The 17957-nt window shown below is 25.9% G+C and overlaps 11 protein-coding genes across 11 annotated transcripts in view, besides 25 other annotated features; 6 read left to right on the top strand and 5 right to left on the bottom strand.

Moving 5' to 3' along the window:
- Window positions 1-100, top strand: part of EDI_252820 (uncharacterized protein) — a gene marked incomplete at both ends in the record, with an annotated part of 552 nt that extends 452 nt beyond the window's left edge. Inside the window, one exon of the mRNA XM_001733305.1 lies at window positions 1-100. This exon is cut by the window's left edge and continues 452 nt beyond it. Within this exon, the coding sequence (XP_001733357.1) occupies window positions 1-100 (100 nt within the window).
- A 1-nt stretch (window position 101) lies between these two features.
- Window positions 102-157: a sequence feature (AT_rich).
- EDI_252830 (long-chain-fatty-acid--CoA ligase, putative) lies at window positions 123-2081 on the bottom strand (the record flags this gene model as incomplete). Its single annotated transcript, XM_001736878.1, has 1 exon — window positions 123-2081. The coding sequence occupies one exon, from the start codon at window positions 2079-2081 to the stop codon at window positions 123-125; it is 1959 nt and encodes a 652-aa protein (XP_001736930.1).
- Window positions 344-364: a sequence feature (AT_rich).
- Window positions 948-969: a sequence feature (AT_rich).
- A 75-nt stretch (window positions 2082-2156) lies between the features above and the next one.
- Window positions 2157-2276: a sequence feature (AT_rich).
- Window positions 2277-2440: 164 nt separating this feature from the next.
- Window positions 2441-3910, bottom strand: EDI_252840 (uncharacterized protein; the record flags this gene model as incomplete). Its single annotated transcript, XM_001736879.1, has 1 exon — window positions 2441-3910. The coding sequence occupies one exon, from the start codon at window positions 3908-3910 to the stop codon at window positions 2441-2443; it is 1470 nt and encodes a 489-aa protein (XP_001736931.1).
- Window positions 3588-3634: a sequence feature (AT_rich).
- Window positions 3911-4048: 138 nt separating the features above from the next.
- Window positions 4049-5101, top strand: EDI_252850 (uncharacterized protein; the record flags this gene model as incomplete). Its single annotated transcript, XM_001736880.1, has 1 exon — window positions 4049-5101. The coding sequence occupies one exon, from the start codon at window positions 4049-4051 to the stop codon at window positions 5099-5101; it is 1053 nt and encodes a 350-aa protein (XP_001736932.1).
- Window positions 5102-5297: 196 nt separating this feature from the next.
- Window positions 5298-5327: a sequence feature (AT_rich).
- Window positions 5328-5373: 46 nt separating this feature from the next.
- Window positions 5374-5466: a sequence feature (AT_rich).
- Window positions 5467-5495: 29 nt separating this feature from the next.
- Window positions 5496-5525: a sequence feature (AT_rich).
- Window positions 5526-5625: 100 nt separating this feature from the next.
- Window positions 5626-5744: a sequence feature (AT_rich).
- Window positions 5743-8977, top strand: EDI_252860 (uncharacterized protein; the record flags this gene model as incomplete). The annotated part of the gene is made up of 3 exons (XM_001736881.1): window positions 5743-6031; window positions 6080-8296; window positions 8532-8977. 3 exons carry the CDS (start codon window positions 5743-5745, stop codon window positions 8975-8977), a joined length of 2952 nt encoding a protein of 983 aa, XP_001736933.1.
- Window positions 6040-6078: a sequence feature (AT_rich).
- Window positions 6926-6957: a sequence feature (AT_rich).
- Window positions 7017-7044: a sequence feature (AT_rich).
- Window positions 7157-7207: a sequence feature (AT_rich).
- A 115-nt stretch (window positions 8978-9092) lies between the features above and the next one.
- Window positions 9093-9689, top strand: EDI_252870 (uncharacterized protein; the record flags this gene model as incomplete). Its single annotated transcript, XM_001736882.1, has 1 exon — window positions 9093-9689. One exon carries the CDS (start codon window positions 9093-9095, stop codon window positions 9687-9689), a length of 597 nt encoding a protein of 198 aa, XP_001736934.1.
- A 529-nt stretch (window positions 9690-10218) lies between these two features.
- Window positions 10219-10392: a microsatellite.
- On the top strand, window positions 10308-11099 carry EDI_252880 (uncharacterized protein; the record flags this gene model as incomplete). Its single annotated transcript, XM_001736883.1, has 1 exon — window positions 10308-11099. The coding sequence occupies one exon, from the start codon at window positions 10308-10310 to the stop codon at window positions 11097-11099; it is 792 nt and encodes a 263-aa protein (XP_001736935.1).
- Window positions 11100-11114: 15 nt separating this feature from the next.
- Window positions 11115-11137: a sequence feature (AT_rich).
- Window positions 11138-11267: 130 nt separating this feature from the next.
- Window positions 11268-11361: a sequence feature (AT_rich).
- An 85-nt stretch (window positions 11362-11446) lies between these two features.
- Window positions 11447-11473: a sequence feature (AT_rich).
- A 136-nt stretch (window positions 11474-11609) lies between these two features.
- Window positions 11610-11703: a sequence feature (AT_rich).
- A 12-nt stretch (window positions 11704-11715) lies between these two features.
- Window positions 11716-11824: a microsatellite.
- Window positions 11825-11854: 30 nt separating this feature from the next.
- On the top strand, window positions 11855-12736 carry EDI_252890 (uncharacterized protein; the record flags this gene model as incomplete). Its single annotated transcript, XM_001736884.1, has 1 exon — window positions 11855-12736. One exon carries the CDS (start codon window positions 11855-11857, stop codon window positions 12734-12736), a length of 882 nt encoding a protein of 293 aa, XP_001736936.1.
- Window positions 12737-12800: 64 nt separating this feature from the next.
- EDI_252900 (uncharacterized protein) lies at window positions 12801-13994 on the bottom strand (the record flags this gene model as incomplete). Its single annotated transcript, XM_001736885.1, has 1 exon — window positions 12801-13994. One exon carries the CDS (start codon window positions 13992-13994, stop codon window positions 12801-12803), a length of 1194 nt encoding a protein of 397 aa, XP_001736937.1.
- A 7-nt stretch (window positions 13995-14001) lies between these two features.
- Window positions 14002-14143: a sequence feature (AT_rich).
- Window positions 14144-14180: 37 nt separating this feature from the next.
- EDI_252910 (uncharacterized protein) lies at window positions 14181-14848 on the bottom strand (the record flags this gene model as incomplete). Its single annotated transcript, XM_001736886.1, has 3 exons — window positions 14181-14354; window positions 14411-14544; window positions 14596-14848. The coding sequence occupies 3 exons, from the start codon at window positions 14846-14848 to the stop codon at window positions 14181-14183; spliced, it is 561 nt and encodes a 186-aa protein (XP_001736938.1).
- A 280-nt stretch (window positions 14849-15128) lies between these two features.
- Window positions 15129-15185: a sequence feature (AT_rich).
- A 116-nt stretch (window positions 15186-15301) lies between these two features.
- Window positions 15302-15402: a sequence feature (AT_rich).
- On the bottom strand, window positions 15393-17870 carry EDI_252920 (uncharacterized protein; the record flags this gene model as incomplete). The annotated part of the gene is made up of 1 exon (XM_001736887.1): window positions 15393-17870. The coding sequence occupies one exon, from the start codon at window positions 17868-17870 to the stop codon at window positions 15393-15395; it is 2478 nt and encodes an 825-aa protein (XP_001736939.1).
- Window positions 15846-15867: a sequence feature (AT_rich).
- Window positions 16434-16573: a microsatellite.
- Window positions 16626-16736: a microsatellite.
- Window positions 17871-17957: the final 87 nt, after the last annotated feature.

Genomic DNA, 17957 nt, shown 5'->3' on the forward strand with positions numbered 1-17957 from the left:
CCTTCTCAGTGATTGTAAGCTTTTTTTTGGTGTTGAATTTCTTTATAATTGTTTAGTTTCTTTTTTATTAACAATTTTAGAAAGAAGAAAAGTCAACTAAGAAAATATTATAAAAATTCAATTTAAAGAATAGTTAAAATTTCTTTTCTTAATATTTCTAATTGATCTGAAAAATGTTTCTTTAAATTCATTCTCTTTAATTTAAATGATGGGGTAAGAAGATCATTTTGTGTTGAAAATGGTTCATCAATGAAATATACATTTTTAATTAATTCATAACTTGGAACGTTTAAACTTTTTACATAACTATTAATTTCTCCTAAAATATCTTTTTTCATTGATGTATTTAATATTTTAATAATATCTTCTTTTGATTCATATTCAACTCCTTTAGTTTTTAACCATGTTTTAACTATATCATATTCTGGTACTATAATTCCTACAATAAAAGAGTCAGTACTTTCTCCATGAATAAATGTTTGTGAAACAAATGAACAAGAATCATATTTACCTTCTAATGGTTCAACAGCAATATATTCTCCTTGTGCTAATTTAAATAGATTTTTCTTTCTATCAATAATAATTAAAGAACCGTCTTTAGCAACAGAACCAATATCCCCTGTCTTAAAATATCCATCTTCAGTAAACGCATCTTTATTTGCTTGGTCATTACAATAATATCCTTTAAATATTGGACCTCCACTTAATTCTATTTCTCCACAAGGTATTTTATCTTCCACAAAATATTCTAATTCTGGAACACTAGTTAAACGTAATTTAACTCGATCACAAGGGCTTCCACATGATAAGATTTGTGGATCATTCATTCCTGGTAAACAAGTTGTACAACCTCCACATGATTCAGTTAATCCATATGATTGCATGATATAAGCTCCTGTACATACTCTAAGCCATTCATATAATCCATAAGTTAAAGGAGCTCCTCCATTAAAAATAAATTTTAATTTACCACCAAATTGTTCTTTAATTTTATGAAAGACAATACTATCCCAATCAATGTATGTTGTTGTATTTAATCGAAGAGCATTACTTTTGAAGTAAAAGGCAATATCAAATATTCTTTTCACAACACAACCCATTTCAAGATATTTTTGATGAAATACATCATAAATTCTTTGAAGTACTCGAGGAACTGCACAGAAATAAGTTGGTTGACATAACTTTAAATCATCTACTAATGAAGATATACCTCCTGAAATAAAACCTACTCTTCCTCCTCCGTACATAAATCCTTGAGATGTTTGTTGTTCAAGAACATGAGCACATGGAAGATAAGAAAAAACTGTTTCATTTCTCATTGGTCCAGTTGTAAAGATTTGAGTTTCATTAATAGAATTAATCCCATGAGAAAATGAATAAAATGTATGAATAGCTCCTTTTGGTGTTCCAGAAGTTCCAGATGTAAAAACAATCAAACAAATATCTTCCATTTTTGGTAAAACACTTTCTACAGTATGAGATCTTCCAACATTTAATAAATCTTCAAAGTATAAAGTGTTTGAGGGTGCAATAAGATTTCCTACTTCTTCATGATCAAACAAAATAAATTGAAGAGATGAATTTCTTTTAGATAAAGATACTAAGGTATTATCAAGAGAACCAATAACTATATTTATTTTCATTAAACCGACAATATAATCTATTGCTTTCTCTCCTAAAGTAGCGTATAGTGGAACTGGAATAATACCATTCTTTTGCATTGCATATTGAGCAATATACCATTCATACCTATTTCTACTAATAAATCCAATAGCATCTCCTTTTTTAAGGTGGAATTGGTATAATAATGCATTAGAAAAAGAATCAATCAGTTCAATAACAACTTTATTCTTTAACCAAATATAATTTCCAACTCCTTTTCCATTCTTTCGTTCTCTGTACCCATAAAAATCATCTTCAGGGTGTGATTCACATCTTCTTTTTATACATTCATAAGCAGTATGGGTTCTAATAAATTCATTAACTTTTGGATCTCCACCATTACTGCACATAGAACGAGTGATAAAATAATAATGGCCATCTTCTATATAACCTGTCTTCTCATTCATATTGTTTGTCATTTATTTATCTTATAAGTTTCTTCTCAACATTTTTTATTAATTCTTTGTATTATTTAACTTCATCTTTCATTATCGTTTTTTTTAATATATTTATTATTTCAAATTAAGTATTTTTTATTTTTTTATAAATTAATTTTTGTTCTATAGTAAAAAAATACTTCTGTTTTTATCATTTCTTATTTTTTATTAAAAAAACTACTCATGGAAACCATAAAAAATTCATCATTTCATGTTTTAGATATAAAATACCCAGAAAAAGATACCCATCATTCTATCAATCTTTTCTTTTTGAAAATATTTACTTTTGAGATACGAGATATTTCTAAGAATAAAAAAAGTGACTTTTTAAAGTTGTACATTTAAAGAATTGGTAAACGGGCTAATCGACATAGATCAGTGCATGAATGATCTTTTAACGAATTTACCACTTCTTTATAATTTAATCCATTTGATAAAATTTGATTAAAACGAAGACTTTCATGAACAATATGACAGTCATTAATAATAAATTGTTTATTTTCAATCGTTTTAGTTACAAAATCAAATAGAATTAATCGTTTGGCTGTTCTAAAGAATGAATAATGAGTGACAAAAGTAAAAAATGATTCAAGATATGTATTTTGTTTAAAAACATTGTGTTTTAGTAATCCAAACATTTCTATTTCTTCATTTTCATATTTTTTTCTTATGAACCACTTTGGAATTCCTTTAGAAAACCTTTTTAATTGAGTTAATGATACTGAACCAGATTGAATCTCATCACTTCCAATAAAGATTTTACCGAAATCTACAGAAAACATTTGGTTTTTTAATATCCCATTGATCTCATTAATAATTCTTTTAGTAATTGCTTCTACTTCTGTACGTTGAACATAGAAATCAGTAATTCTTCCTTTCATTTCTCTGAATTGAAGGAGTTCTATTGGACTAATGTTATCAATTATTCCTGAATTAACTTCCCAACTTCCTTGATTATAACTATTTTCATTAGTAATAGTTATATTATGATGTTCTATGTTCATTGTTTCACAACACCCAAACGCACTAAATAATGTGTCATAATTTAAATAGTCATTATCAATAACTAACGTTACTCCACATATTTGATGAATATTTTTTATTAGGTTTTCACTTATTTCATTAATTATATAATCCTCAGTCATTTCAATACATTTATTTTCTGTGATATGACCATGACTTCGTTTTATAATTAACTGTTTCAGTTCAGGACATTTATTAGTAAAATACAACCAATAGTCATATCCCAATAATGCAATTTTATCAAATGTTCTTTCATACTCTAAGTCGTGAGGGACACAATTTATTTCTTCAAGATTTTCTACGCCTTTACGATAACCAAAATGAATAACAAAAATATTACCACCATTATTTTCTATTGGAACACAAGAACTAAGGGCTCTATTAACAAAGGCATTTGGTGTATTCAATGAAAAAACATTTTCATTGAATAATTTATGAATTTTTGTTTTGAGTTGATCAATTTCGTTTTTTAAAAATAATTCAACTTCAATTTTATTATTATTATAAATAATCATCATAATTTGTTCAATTGAATGTTGACAAATCCTAATAATACATTGTATCCTTTGTAGTATTTTCATTTGGTATTCAATTGGGAATAATGTGTCAATAATAAATATTATTGTAGGTTCATCAGATCCTATTAATTTTTTTATCAATGGAAGTTCTGTAGTATTTGGACTATTTTTAAATACTCTTACATTCTCTTCTATTCTTTCTAATGAATTAACTAACTGTTCGTTACTACAATATGCGGTTTCTAGTGTTTCTATTGTATGGAAACTCATTTAAACGGAAAATCTTTTTTTTTTAGTTTTTCAAAAAATCATTCATTTCAGTTATATATAACATCAATATTTTTAAAATAGAAACCCTGAAAATTTAAAAAATAATAAGAGAAAATCACAAAAATAAAATCACAAAAAATGAGGAGACAAAAACCTTTTACTCTTAGAAGAAGAACAAATAAGTCAAAGAAAGAAAATTATTTCTTTGATAATCAGACAAACAGGTATTATAGAGAGTGTGACAGAGATGAATTAAAAATACCCATACAAAATTCATTGATTAGTGTCTTATTAAATCCTTTAAGAACAGAAAATTTTTCTTCTACAAGACAAATGGTTGAAGCAGTAACTTTTGGTCACTTCAATGTATTTAAAAAACAATCCAATGGATATCCGTTATTTGTTTTCCAAACAAATATGCATCTTAATGTATTAACTCGTTCAACATTTGAAATTTATAATATCAAGTATGACCAAATTGAATCATTACAGTCAGTTGAATTACCAGGGGAGGTATTACATTATTCATTTTCACATCAACTCCCTCATTTATCATTAAATAATAGTGAATTTGTTTTAGTTACATTATCTAATTTTGAACAAAGAATTATTAAATATCAAAATGGAACTCCGTCTTTTCAAGTAAAAACAGATCAGAAAATATATTCTATTGGTTTATGTCCTGATGATGTGATTATTGGTTCATTGCATTTAATTAGTTTTTTACATTCATCACAAAGAATACCAATTAAAGGAAAAGTAAATTGTATTCAATACCCTTACTTTTCAACCTTAAAAGGAGATTTATATCACATAGACTCTTTAAATATTTTTCATTGTACTTTATTGTATCATTTCCCAAATGATATTCTTTCTTTTGTTTTACAAGATGATTTTCTTTTAGTTGAATATCTTAACAAAGAAATTTCTCTCTTTGATTTAAAAACAAATACCCTTCTTCCACTTTGTCTTCCATTTAAACCATTATTCTTTTTTAATAGAGAAAACTATCTTGTTCTTTTAAATGAAAAAGAAATTGCATTAGGTCTTTTTGACAAAGAAGGGGTATTGGATTGGATATCTCAGGAGTCAGGGGAGTTTATAAATTCAATTCCATTTATAGTGTTTGATGAGTCTCATCTCCCCAAAGTACTTCTTTTAAATCATAAAGAATTAAAATTGTCATTGTAATTTATTTTTTTTTTAAAGATAGTTTTGATCTTGGTTCATTGTCAATAATCCTAATACTTACACTATTTTAGAAAACAAAAGAACTTCCTTATTGATAAAAAATTGAATAAGAGAAGAATAAAACAGTAAAAGAAAAGTTGATGAAAAAAATATATTAATTATGTCATAATATTCAAAGCTAAAAGGAAAGAATAACAAATAAAAATAGATAAAATAAATTATTTTAGTTGATTTAAATGTCAAACTGATGTCTGAAAAAGAAATAAGTTATGAATAAAATAAACTATTTAATAAATATTTAGTTAATATATTGAATGAGAAAAATAAAGTGTTTATTAATATATTAAACAAAATAAAGAATAAAAGAAAGAGGTAGTAATGATAAAATATAGTCAAAATTATTAAAACAAATAAATATAAAAAACTTGTAAATCCAATAAGAAGAAAGAAAATTAATATATAATGAGTTAAAAAAGTAATAAAGAAAGGGAGGTAGTATTTCTCTTCAGATAAAGAAATAGTAGAAATAAATTCTATTAATTTCTAATTAATTAACTATTATTAAATTACAATTTTGAATGTGAAAAATTAATTATAAAAAAAAATAAAGAAAAATATAAAACATCATATTATTATAAAATATGAGTCAATCAATTCAATTAGATAAATTCCTTTATGAAAAGAATTTAAAAGATAAAGTCATTTCACTCTTTCATTTATTTCAAAGTAATTGTCTTGAAGATATTATTGATATTTGTTTATTAAATCAATCAAAGTTCATTCAATTTTGTCAAGAACTCAATTCTAGTTTAACAACTGGACTCTTTAATTATAAAGAAATTATTATGCCAAACTTTTTGTTTTTAATTAAGATATGTTTACAAAATAAAGATATTTGTAGAGTGTTAGATTATGAATATCTTTCATTTTGTTTGTTGTTATAAATTATTAATAAATTTGATTTATTCATTTAAATAGGGAATATTATGGTAAGTTCATTAAATCCATATTTTGATATGGAGTATAGAAAAATTTCATTTGAATTATTACTTGAATTTATTTACAAGTCTCATAGAAGAAACAAATCAATTTCAAATCTTCTTAGACTTGTATTTAATCTAAAAGTATTTGAATTAAATACAGAAATTATTAACTTAGAAATACCAACATTTTCTCAAGAAATTTCAAATGAATTCATAAAGAATAAATCTCTTGATATTCTTCAAAATGAGTCATTAGTTATTATTCGTTTATTTATTCATTTTGTATTATCTTCAGATGAGTATTTTCAATGTTTCATTCCATTTATATCAATTTTAATAGGAAATATTTTTCCTTCATTAATTCCGTTAATTCCTGCTAATGAAATAGAGGTATTTAATGATTCATTTGTATTAACACAAACAAACCCTCAGTTAATTAGATTATTTCTATCTTTCTTTTTAATTAATTCAACTAGGTTTGCTTATTTAGCTAAAGTAGATAACTTTTGTCATATATTTATTGGAATAGTTAATATTGTCTTACAACTGTCTTGGGATTTTAAAGAATGCCATGACATTCTTAGGCCATCACTTCGATGGTACTTCAGTATATTATTCTGGAGACGTATTAAAACATTAAAATCTACTTTTAAGCAATCTACATTAGAATTCATTCAACAATCTTTTATAACAAAAGTTCAGGAGTTTATTGAATCAAACATATCTTATTTTGGTACTAATGAAACAACAAAAACAATAATTAATGATATTATACAATTAATAGCAAGTGTTTATCCTAAGGTATTTGATAATTCACTAATTGTCCTTAATAGTTCAGAACATATTTTATTTAATTATTTAACTAAATTAAATGAACAACAAGAAATGGTTAAGAAATTTCAAGCACAAATAACTAGACAATTGGTCATGTGTATTATTATTTTATATATTAGATTTTATGGTAATGTAATTGAAAGGTGGAGTTTAAGTGAGGAATCTTTAATACCTAGATTATCAAAGTTTTATAATATTAATGGAGTAATAGACAGTCTAGCTGAAATGTACGGTCATGTTTTTTATTCTATATTAACAAAATTATCAAAAATAAAACAAAATAATAAAAGTGTTACAGTTCTAAAATCTCTTCTTTCTTATAACATGAATTATCATTTACCTTCATTAACTACTAACTTATCACTTATTCAAGAAGAATACTCAGCTTCATCTACAATACTTTGTTACCAATCTTCTTTATTAAGACCATACACAGAACATTGGGAAGAAAAAGAATTAAAGTATTATTTTTCTTTGTTTACTCATACCTTTTCAACTTATGGAGTGAAAGACTCTGTCAAATATTATCGAAGTGTAAATACTATGTTGTGTCAAGTGTGTTTAATTTTCTTCCAAACAACAAAAGAAACACAATACAAATTTGATTTCTTTGAACTTTTCTTTGATCATATATTTAATTTACAATTTTCTCAAGACTTATTCATTTCTAGACTGTGTATTCCTCCAATGATCCAATTCTTTCATTTATTAAACAATACACCAGAGTTAATTTCATGCATTACATCTATAATTTCTGATAGTTCTATTGAATCCTTTCTATTGATAGTTGATAATATTCTTCCTTTCTATTTTTTTCAACAATATGGAATTGTCCAATTTATTTGGAACACATTTGACAAATTGGTATTGTTCTTTAATAATGAAGTAAATAAAATAACAACATACCTTACGCATACCTCAGAAAAGGAAGAAAGAGATACCAGTACTTCAAGTAAAGAAGTTAATAATCTCCTTTCACCAAATTTTGATTCTCATCTTAGTGATTTACTTCATTTTCTTTTTAGCTTACTTCAAAGTTTAGACTTTTGTTTAAATGAAATCCAAATTAAAAAATTACAAGAATGTTATATTCTAGCTTCAAAATTACCTGTAACTTTTTGTAATCATAAAGAAATAATGTGGTCGTGTTGTATGACTTTTATTATGATAGAAAATCAACTTAACTTAAATGAAATAAACGATGACATTATTATAAAACAACAAGAAGATTTATTTAATTGTTTATTAAATGATTGTACTAAGGAAGATGATGAATCTATTGAAAATATAATACTCATTGTAGAAGTAATTGCAAAAGAGAGCTTTAAATTTACTAAGAGAATAACAGACTATATCATATCTTCTTTATTGGAAAAGTGTAATTTTGATAAATCAATCAAAGTTCAAATAGCATCAGTTCTTATGATTCAAAAGATTTTACTTTTTAATTCTAACACTCTAACTTTAATTTCAAATAAAACACTGAACACATTATTTGATACTATAAAATTAAATTATGAAAACATTCCTTTTCTCAAAAATGAAAATTTACAATTAGGATGCCTATGATATACTTTTGTGTACATTTACACAATACAATTGTAGAAAAGTAGACATTAACTACTTAAAATCATTAAAAGCTATTATTCATATTGTAAAAACACAACAAATTATTTCGTTATATCAAAACTCTGATAAAACATTATTTTTGGTTATTCGAAATGTTTTTGGAATAAATATTTTTGAAGTCCATCAAGTATTTTTACCAAATAATACAGTTGATATGGATGATAAATACAAAAATATTTCATTAATAAGTTATGAAGAAAAAAATATTTTTGAAGAAAGAGATACAGAAATATCAACTAACTTTGATAATGAAATCGAAAATGATTTAATAGACTACTCTTTAAATGATTATTTTAAAACAGAATACAATCTCATTCAAAATACAAAAGAGCATTCTTTCTATAAAGAAAAGAAAATAACGAATTCGTTAAATGAAATAGAAGTTATTACTAATTTAAATAATTCCCACTATCCACCAACATCAAAATGAAAGTAGTAAAATAGAAAAGGAATATAACTTATCACAACAAGCTTTTGTTATTCTCAATGGTTTATTTAATTTAAATAATAGTCTAATTTATAACCTTGATACTAATAAATACCAAATGCTTATTGACCAATTAGATTCAATTTCTTTAGACAAATGTTATTGTGTTGGTATTGTTTATATTTCTGAAGATACTTTGACAATAAACAAACTTATTCAATTAAAAAAAGAGCCAAGTTCTAGTTATCTTGATTTTATAAATCTTCTTGGAAAAAGTAATGATAGTAAAGTTATTGAATATAAAATTCAATATCAAACTATACATTACATTGATTATCACCAAGTTTTGAAAACCCAAACAACAAAAATTGATGAAGTATTATACAATAATATTCTTGTTGTATTTACAACTTTCATAGGATATAATCCAACACACCTTCTCAATTCTAAAGTCAAAACAATTTTTGTAGTCTGTCTAATAAGTGGCGTTTATCATATTTCAATATGGCAATATAAAAAATTAGGAATTGGAGTTATTCAAAATAATAGTGTTTTATCTCCTTGTGATGTTAAGTCATTTTTCTCTTATTCTATTCTCTCCATTAATTCATACCTTTCTGACTCAGAAAACTTATTAATGGAAAGAGAATCATTACTCAATAAAATACTTTGTGTTTCTTCACAACTCGATGTTGGACTTAAGTCTCAAAAATAAATAATACCATTCTATGAAGAAATGAAAATAGTATATGCTATAATAATTTTAAGCAACCATTATTCTTTTATTAATCATTACCAAAAATTATTAGGATAGAAAGCTAGGTTTGTTTTTAAATTCTCACTGTTCTTCTCTTATAATACTAATTCAGTTTTTACTGGCTCTAACTTAATTTTGTTGTTATAATAAGAAGATAACAGTTAGTAGTTTAAAGGTAAAAGTTATTTGAAATTAAAGAGATTAATGTTCAGCAAATCAGTAACTAACAAAAAAAAGAGTCTTGAAATTACCAGTTTGGAAATTAGTTTTATTATAGTTAGATATAAGTACAATGTTAAGGATATGAGTTATAATATTTAATGAAGTTATAATAGTCTTATAAAGAGGAGATTGGTTTCTATAAGTTTTTATTGATAAAAACAATACATATTTTATTAAGCCATATTATGAGATGTTAGGTAAAGGTGTGAGAGTTCATAATATCATTAATTTAAAGTGATTTAATGAGTTAGATAAAAATGATAATAAAAAAAGAAAACAAAAGAGAAAGTGAAAAGAAAAGTGAAAGAGAATAATAAGATTTAAAAAGGAGAGAACTTGAGACATGGCAGAGAAATGGATGAAGAAAATAAGACACTAGAAAGTGAAGGAATAAGGGAAGAATCTAAAGATGGAGAAGAAGAAAAAATAATGATAAAGATTAAGAGTATTAACAAACAAATAATGAAAATGAAAGAACGGATGGAAATATTAAATAGAAGAGAAAAAGAGTTAAAAGAAGAATTAGGGAATGTTACTAGTGAAATTGATGCAGTAAAAGAAGAAAAACGAGAGATTGGAATGATAGAAGAGAACAAAAAGAAACAAATGAAAGAAATAGTTAAAATGAACTCCAATAAAACACCGTTATTTTCAATAAAATCATGGACAAATTGTGAAAAGTTTGAAATGATTTATGACAGTGATACAATGGGATTTAACCAACGTACATTTCAATCAACTGTATATGGAAGAAAGAATATATTAGGAATGGTTATTACAAAAAATAATGATATTTTTGGATCATTTCATACTGTTCCAATTAAAATAATAAGTAGTGATATGAATTGGACTAATGACAATGATTTTTTTGTATATTCAATAATGAAAGATGGATATCAAAATTATGGATGTTATCAAAAGAAAGAAGGTGTTTATTGTAAATTAAGATCAATTCGTATGGTGTTTGATGATGAAACATTTTATCGTGTTAATAATGCATTCTATTTAAGACCATATTTATATGAGAAAAAAGGAAAAACATGGGATGATTTCAATAAAGACTATGATGATATTGATAAAAATATGTCTTTTACAACAACACTTGGCTTTACACCAATTCGTGTTCTTGTTTATCAATGTTTTTAACACACTAATTGACTCTTATTATTTAATTAAATTTATATCATCTTTTCAAAGTATTTCATTTTTTAATAAAACACATAACAAAATAGATTAATACAATACAATGTATTTAATTTCACACATACTACCCAACTATATAAATAAACAATGAATAAATTGAAACCATTTTAGAAAAAATTAAATTATATGATTTGTAAAATATTCAATATAAAAGAAATATAACAGTAGAAATATGATATTAATCACAAATTTAATATTATAATAACTTGTATCTTATCTAGAATTTAACAAGACTCATTTCATACCAAGAGCACAAGATAATTGTTATTAAAACTTAATGGACAAGAATGATTTATTTAATAATATTAAATTATAATCACAAAATTCATTAAAAGTATTTCACCAGAAATGAACACAATCAAACAACAAACATACTTAGAAATAGTCTTTATGACATTATAATACTTTGATTAATACATTGAACATCATGACAATATTGTAATTATTAAAACCAATTTAAAATAGTATAAAAAGTAATTATAATGATGAAAAAAGTAGTATTATTTAATAATACTATAATTATCAAAAAAGAAAGAATAAATAAAAAGAAGAAAAGATATTGTTTATTGGTGTGATTATCTTTTGTTTTTAGGTGGTATTATTGTTTTTGTTGGTTATGTTGTTTCATGTTTGTTTTATTGTTTGTGTTTGTTTATTTTGTGTTTGTTAATCTCAAAATTCTTTTTCTTTTGTTTTGAATGTTGTGCCATTATCAAACCTTGTGTGTCAGATCATGTGATGACCCTTATGTAATTCTAGGTGTTTCTCCTAGTGCCTCTCAACAACTCATTCACTCTCGTTTTCTTGAACTGACAAAGCAACACCATCCCGATACTCATCCTGGTGATTCTCATTATGCAAAAATTACTCGTGCTTACTCTATCCTTACTGACCCTTCTCGTAAACTCCAGTATGACTTATTGAGGTCATCAAAGCCTATTCACCTCAACTATACATCAAAAAGTAAGTATATTATTGATGTTGGAATTGCGTCCTGCCTTCCTTCTATTCTGACTCCTTCTTCTGTCTCTTCTCCAATTCTTCCCCCTTCTTGTGCTGGTGTGACTGGTCTTCTTCTTGCCCTCCATCCTATTACCCTTTCTTTACTTCGTCGTAAACTTTCATATTTCGATTTCTTCAACCTCTTCGCTTACAACACCTTTGGCTGGTTGGTTCGTCCAAAAATCGCCTCTCTTTCTAATCGCTATCTTATCACAAATCTATTCCCTGATGTTCTTGTCATTGATGATAATACCTGCAAAACTGGTAACAATGACCTCTTAACATTCGACAATGCTGCAAACTTCAATGGCGTCCTCAGTGGCTCAATCTCCCACCACCCACACTTTCTCTTTGACTTCAACACTATCAACCTCTCCCCACCATCTTGTTCCTTCTCTTGGATTAAACTCAAAGTTTACCCATTTACACTTAACTTCTTTTCTTATGATGGTTTTCTTCTTGGCTGTGTTTTCTCTTTCAACTTCTTTGGCTTCTCTTCTTTCTTCTCTCTCTTTAATACTACTGACCACAACAAAATCCTTCTTTCTCTTACTGCTGCTCTTTCTCATCTCTTCTAACTCTTTTTCTTTTTTAGGTTCATACTTTGTTTAATCTTTAAAATAAACTATCTAGAAAATTAAATTAAATGATTAGAATAACAACCAAAAATAAAAACAGAGTAGCAACTTTGTTTGAAGAATTTTCATCAACATCTTCTTCTCCAACGCATTGTCTTCTTTCAGGTTTATTTGTTTTGATTTCATAGCTTTTTTCATAAGTTTTTAAAGGATTAGAAATTGTAAATCTAGTTGATGATTGTTCGTCTACTGATATGATTATATCTCCGTTCATCTCATAGTACTTAGTGTTGTTAACTTTATCATTACACCTTTCAGTTGCAAAGATGTCTTCGCTTACCTCAGCCATTCGATTAATTGAAGTAGGATTTGGAAGGTTATAAGTATTTGATTCACCACAAGAAACTACTGACACAGTCGGAGTTAAAGTACTAAGCCAACCAGCAGTATTTGATGTTTGAGACCCATGGTGATTAGCGTGCATAACATCGACGGACCCAACAATGTCTTTGACTGCATTTTCAACATCATTGATAGAGTTATCAAAACTTCTTGAATAGCTACCATCTAAATCTCCACTAGTTACATATACAAAATTACCAAATTGGATTCTGATACCAATTGAATAATCATTTTCACTTGGTGCAGGAATTTCTCCTTTATGATTTCCACTAACAGTTGTATTATCTTTCTGAAGAACACCTAAAGCATCTCTTATAAAAATTTCAACTTGGGTGTCAGAGTCTGGTGGATTAATTTGTTTATGTGAACATAACTTAGCCACTTCCCTAATTGAACTTACATTAGTTTTGTCAATAAGACTAGATGAATAACAACCCCATTTTAACATTGAACCTGAATACTCTCCAACATTATTAAATTGGAATGTTTCTGCTGTGCAATTAGCCCTTGAAGAACCGTTATATAAACCAAAATCTCTTTCAATATATTTTCCAGCAGTAAATCCAAGTTCTTCAAAAAGATACCACAGTCCATTGTGCCCATAATATCCATAATGGTCCACATGAAGATGGGTTAATACAACAACATCTAGATGTTTGGAAGGTAAAAGTTTTTCTAACTTAGATGCTACGTAATTAACATTAGTTGGTTCATAGTCTTTAAGATTTTCCCCAAGATCAATTAGTACAGAATAACCACTTGGAAATAATATTAGTTGAGAGTCAGCTTGTCCAACATCAAAGACATGAATCTCTAACTTTGCAAGACAAATGGTGATAACCAAAAAGAAAAGCATATTACTCTATTTTTATATTTTTTTTTTAATTATTTCTATATTTCTTTTCAAGTAAAAATTCTATTTAAAAAAATCTTATAAAAATGAGACATTCTAAAATTAACTTTTACTAAAATAAATCATTCCATTTTTTTTTTAATTAATAAAAAGAAAAACAAAAAACAGTCAAATTCAGAGAACTAAAGTTCAAGCCATGCTTTTGGTTCGTCTTAAAGAAACAGAGGGGTTAGATGATTGTTTTGAAGTATTGAATTCAATTCCATCAATTGAATAAGAAGATGGATTTTTCATATAGTCAGAGAGTTGTTGAGGAGTAAGGTTATATCTTTGTTCAAGAACATTCTTTGACTCTTCAAATCCCTATATAAATTAAGAGTTATTAATTTAATTCAATAATTGAAATACAATATACAAACAGAACAAATTAGTGGATATAATCCAATTAGTAAAGTCATAATTTTTATTTGAGAATCAACATTTTTTTCAGTAGTAGTCATATAAGTAATTTCTTGTGAAAAAAAAGATGGAGCAACACATATACCAAGATAGTCTAAAGAATTACTTGATAATTATAAAACCTTAAAAAAGGAAAATAACAAACTGATAGTCATTTTATTGATTTCTTGTTGTTGAGCAATAGAATAATATAGATTGAGCATAAATATTAAAAATCTTCGTTTAATTGGATCAATTCTTCGAATTGCTAATGTTAGTGCAGTAACAGTTTTAGGTAAATCATTAATTTCTTTAAACTGGGAAATAACTGATGAAAACATATTTTTATCTGAATACGTAAAAATTGGAGATGGAAGGTCTTTTAAAAATGATGTTATTATAGAGGAAAAACAGTACATGTCTGACTCAAATTTTTTGTTTTGAGTAATATCTATTTTCTTATGAATATCATTTTTCATCTTTTGTACCTCTTTTATATCTCCTGTTATTCTGAATATACCCTCGCATGGATCTATTGAGTTGATGGATTAAATGTTTTTTAATAATTTGTATAAATGAACTAACAAACGATCTAATAAGGCTCGTCCAATTTCCCATAAGAATAAAGGGATACCATCTTTTAAATATGTTGACGGAATTTCATTTAGTTTAGTTTGGAATGGTTTAGCTATCAACATGTATTAATATAATTAAATTAAAAAAAGTAATAATAACAATTTTATTTATTTTAATATACAAACGTGCTTTCTTCGAGATAAGTATTAACAAGTAAATCTTTTAAACTAAAAAAGTGACATCCACAAACTTTTGTTTTCATGAAAACAATAAATAGAACTACATTTTTTATTCTCAATTTTTTAAGATTTTTTTTTAATAGATAATTCTAAAAATAAAATATCTCAAAATATTTATTAATTAAATCTTTTAATAATTATTTATTTTTTATTTTATTCCATTAATTGTTAACCATTCAATAAGTTCTTGTTGATTTAAATTTATACAACTCTCATTCGAGGGCCATTTTATTTTAAGTTGGTTTAATGTTTTAATAATCACCTTAGCTCTACCGAAATCTTTAGTTTGTTTTAAAGCGTCAATATATTTATTTATTGTTTGTTTAAATACTTTTTCATCCCATTCATTGAATAATTGCATTACAATGATTTCAAGTTCAACCTTCCTTTTTTCGTAAATTGAAATATTTCTTCTTTTTTCATCTTCTTGAATAAGACAACGTATTATTTTATATGATCCTTGATGTACAAGAATATCCATTTCATTATCAAATGAAACAATGATATTTTTATGGTTTATGAATTGAATATTTGTTGGTTTTTTATTTGATAATTGAGTTAATAACATTTCAATATTTACAACTTTAGTTAATTCAAATTGATTATTATATATTTTTATTATTCCATTACACTCTAATACAATTAAATATCCTTCACTATAAAAAGCATTATAAATAATTCCATTATTCATTAATGGAACATTACAAATACTTCCACTAAATGAGTCAAGAAGAATAATTATATTTTCTTTTGAAACTGTAATAACTTTATTGTTATAACAATTAAGTACTACCAATTCATATGGTAACGCTGCTTCCCAATACATAATATCTCCTATTATTTTAATACATTTTAAACATGTAAACATCTTTTTTCCATAGGTCGTTGGTATTCCTTTAATAATAACTCCACTTCCATTTTGATCTCTTGAATTACAACTCAATGGTTTAACAACTGGTTGTTGTAATAAAAATTGTTTTTCTTCATTTTTACTTAATTCTAATTGATGTACTTTTTGACTTATTTTTTCCCAATCAATTTTTTCTATTCTTTCATTTAACCATTTGATTTTTTCTTCTAATTGATCAATTTTTTCTAATTTCTTAATATTTTTATTAAACTCCATTTTATCTATTTTCTCTAATCGTTCAGCACGTTCTCTTTGTAATTGTTGTTCTCTACTTTCATCTTTTATTTCTTGTTTTTTTATTAGAGAATTTGTTGTAATTCCATTTGATTTAATTGGTTCATTCTTTTTTATTTCAGGACGTTTTATATCAACTTTTTTATTATTATTTTTTTTTAATTCTTTTGCTATTTTCATTTTATCAAACACTTCTAATTGTTTTCTTTCTTCTTCAGTTAATCCATCATCAGTAATTTTTCTTTTTCGTTCTTCATTTTCTTCTTCTATTTTTTGTTTTTCATCTTCTGGATTTAACAGTTCTTCACTTTCTTCTTCACTTAATTTTGTTTTCATTTCTTTTCTTTTATCTCGTTCTAATTCTGCAATTTCTATTTCCCGTTGATGAATTGAACTAAGTAATTTACTTTTAGCTTTTCCTTTAAGTACTTCTCCTTTAAGTTCCTCATTAGAATATTCAATACATGCGAGAAACCCTTCTAGTCCAACAAGTAATATCATCTTTCCATGATTTGCCCATGCAATGTCTTGAATAGAATTATCAAAAACATCAGTAACTAAACAAATAGAATCTATGTCTTTCTTATTTTCCCAAATACAACAATCACCTCCCATTCCACCTGTAGCAAATATACAAAATGCACTTTTTTTCTTCCCTCCTTCTTTTGTATATGTATAAATTTCTGGAGAAAATCTACTACATATTACTTCGTTTAGATGTGCTGTTAATAATTGTACTGCCCATTTGTCTCTTTTAATTAATAATGCAACATGTCGTTTTTTACTTACTGCACTTCCTACAACAATATCCATACCATCAGGACTCCAACTAATTCTACTACTAAAATTTCCATGATTTGCTGTTTTATAAACGTCTTCTATTCTAGCTATTTCTTCTAATGTCTTAATATCCCAAATAACAACTTTCTGAAAATCCATTGATACAATATATTCATTAATTGGATCCCAAGCCACTCCAAAAACACTTGAATTATGACCTCTAAACACATCTTTAAGTTCCATTTTTGTAATATCCCATATAGTTACGGTATTATCAGCAGATGAAGACGCAAGAAATTTTCCATCAGGAGACCAACTAATGTCTGTAATCTCTTGTACGTGACCTCTTAAATTTCCAATATTTAAATATTCTTCGCAGTAGACATTTCCTTCTTTATCTCTTTCAAACTCATCTTTCATTCCTTCACTTTTCCATAAAGACACAATTTTATCATCATTTCCAACTGCTAAAATTGTTCCGTCAGGGGAAAAACGACAAATATTGACTGGTAATGTTGATACATGAATTACACCATATAATTTTGGTTGAATGGTTTCGTCTGAAAGAGCTTCAATATTCCATACTCGAACCTTTCCATCACCTCCTCCAGTAACAAATTTTTTTCCATCAGGAGATGTATCAACACTAAAGATTGGACAACCTTCATGCTCAATCCAAAATGGACGTGCAAAACGAACCATATAATCAATTATATAATAAAAAGAGTTCTTTTCTTTTTTATCTTTTTCAAAACAATTCTTTCAAGAAACAAAAAGTGTTATTCGACA

This window comes from Entamoeba dispar, genomic scaffold (genome assembly GCF_000209125.1).
Source record: "Entamoeba dispar SAW760 scf_1105229460151 genomic scaffold, whole genome shotgun sequence".
Taxonomy (NCBI): Eukaryota; Evosea; order Mastigamoebida; family Endamoebidae; genus Entamoeba; species Entamoeba dispar.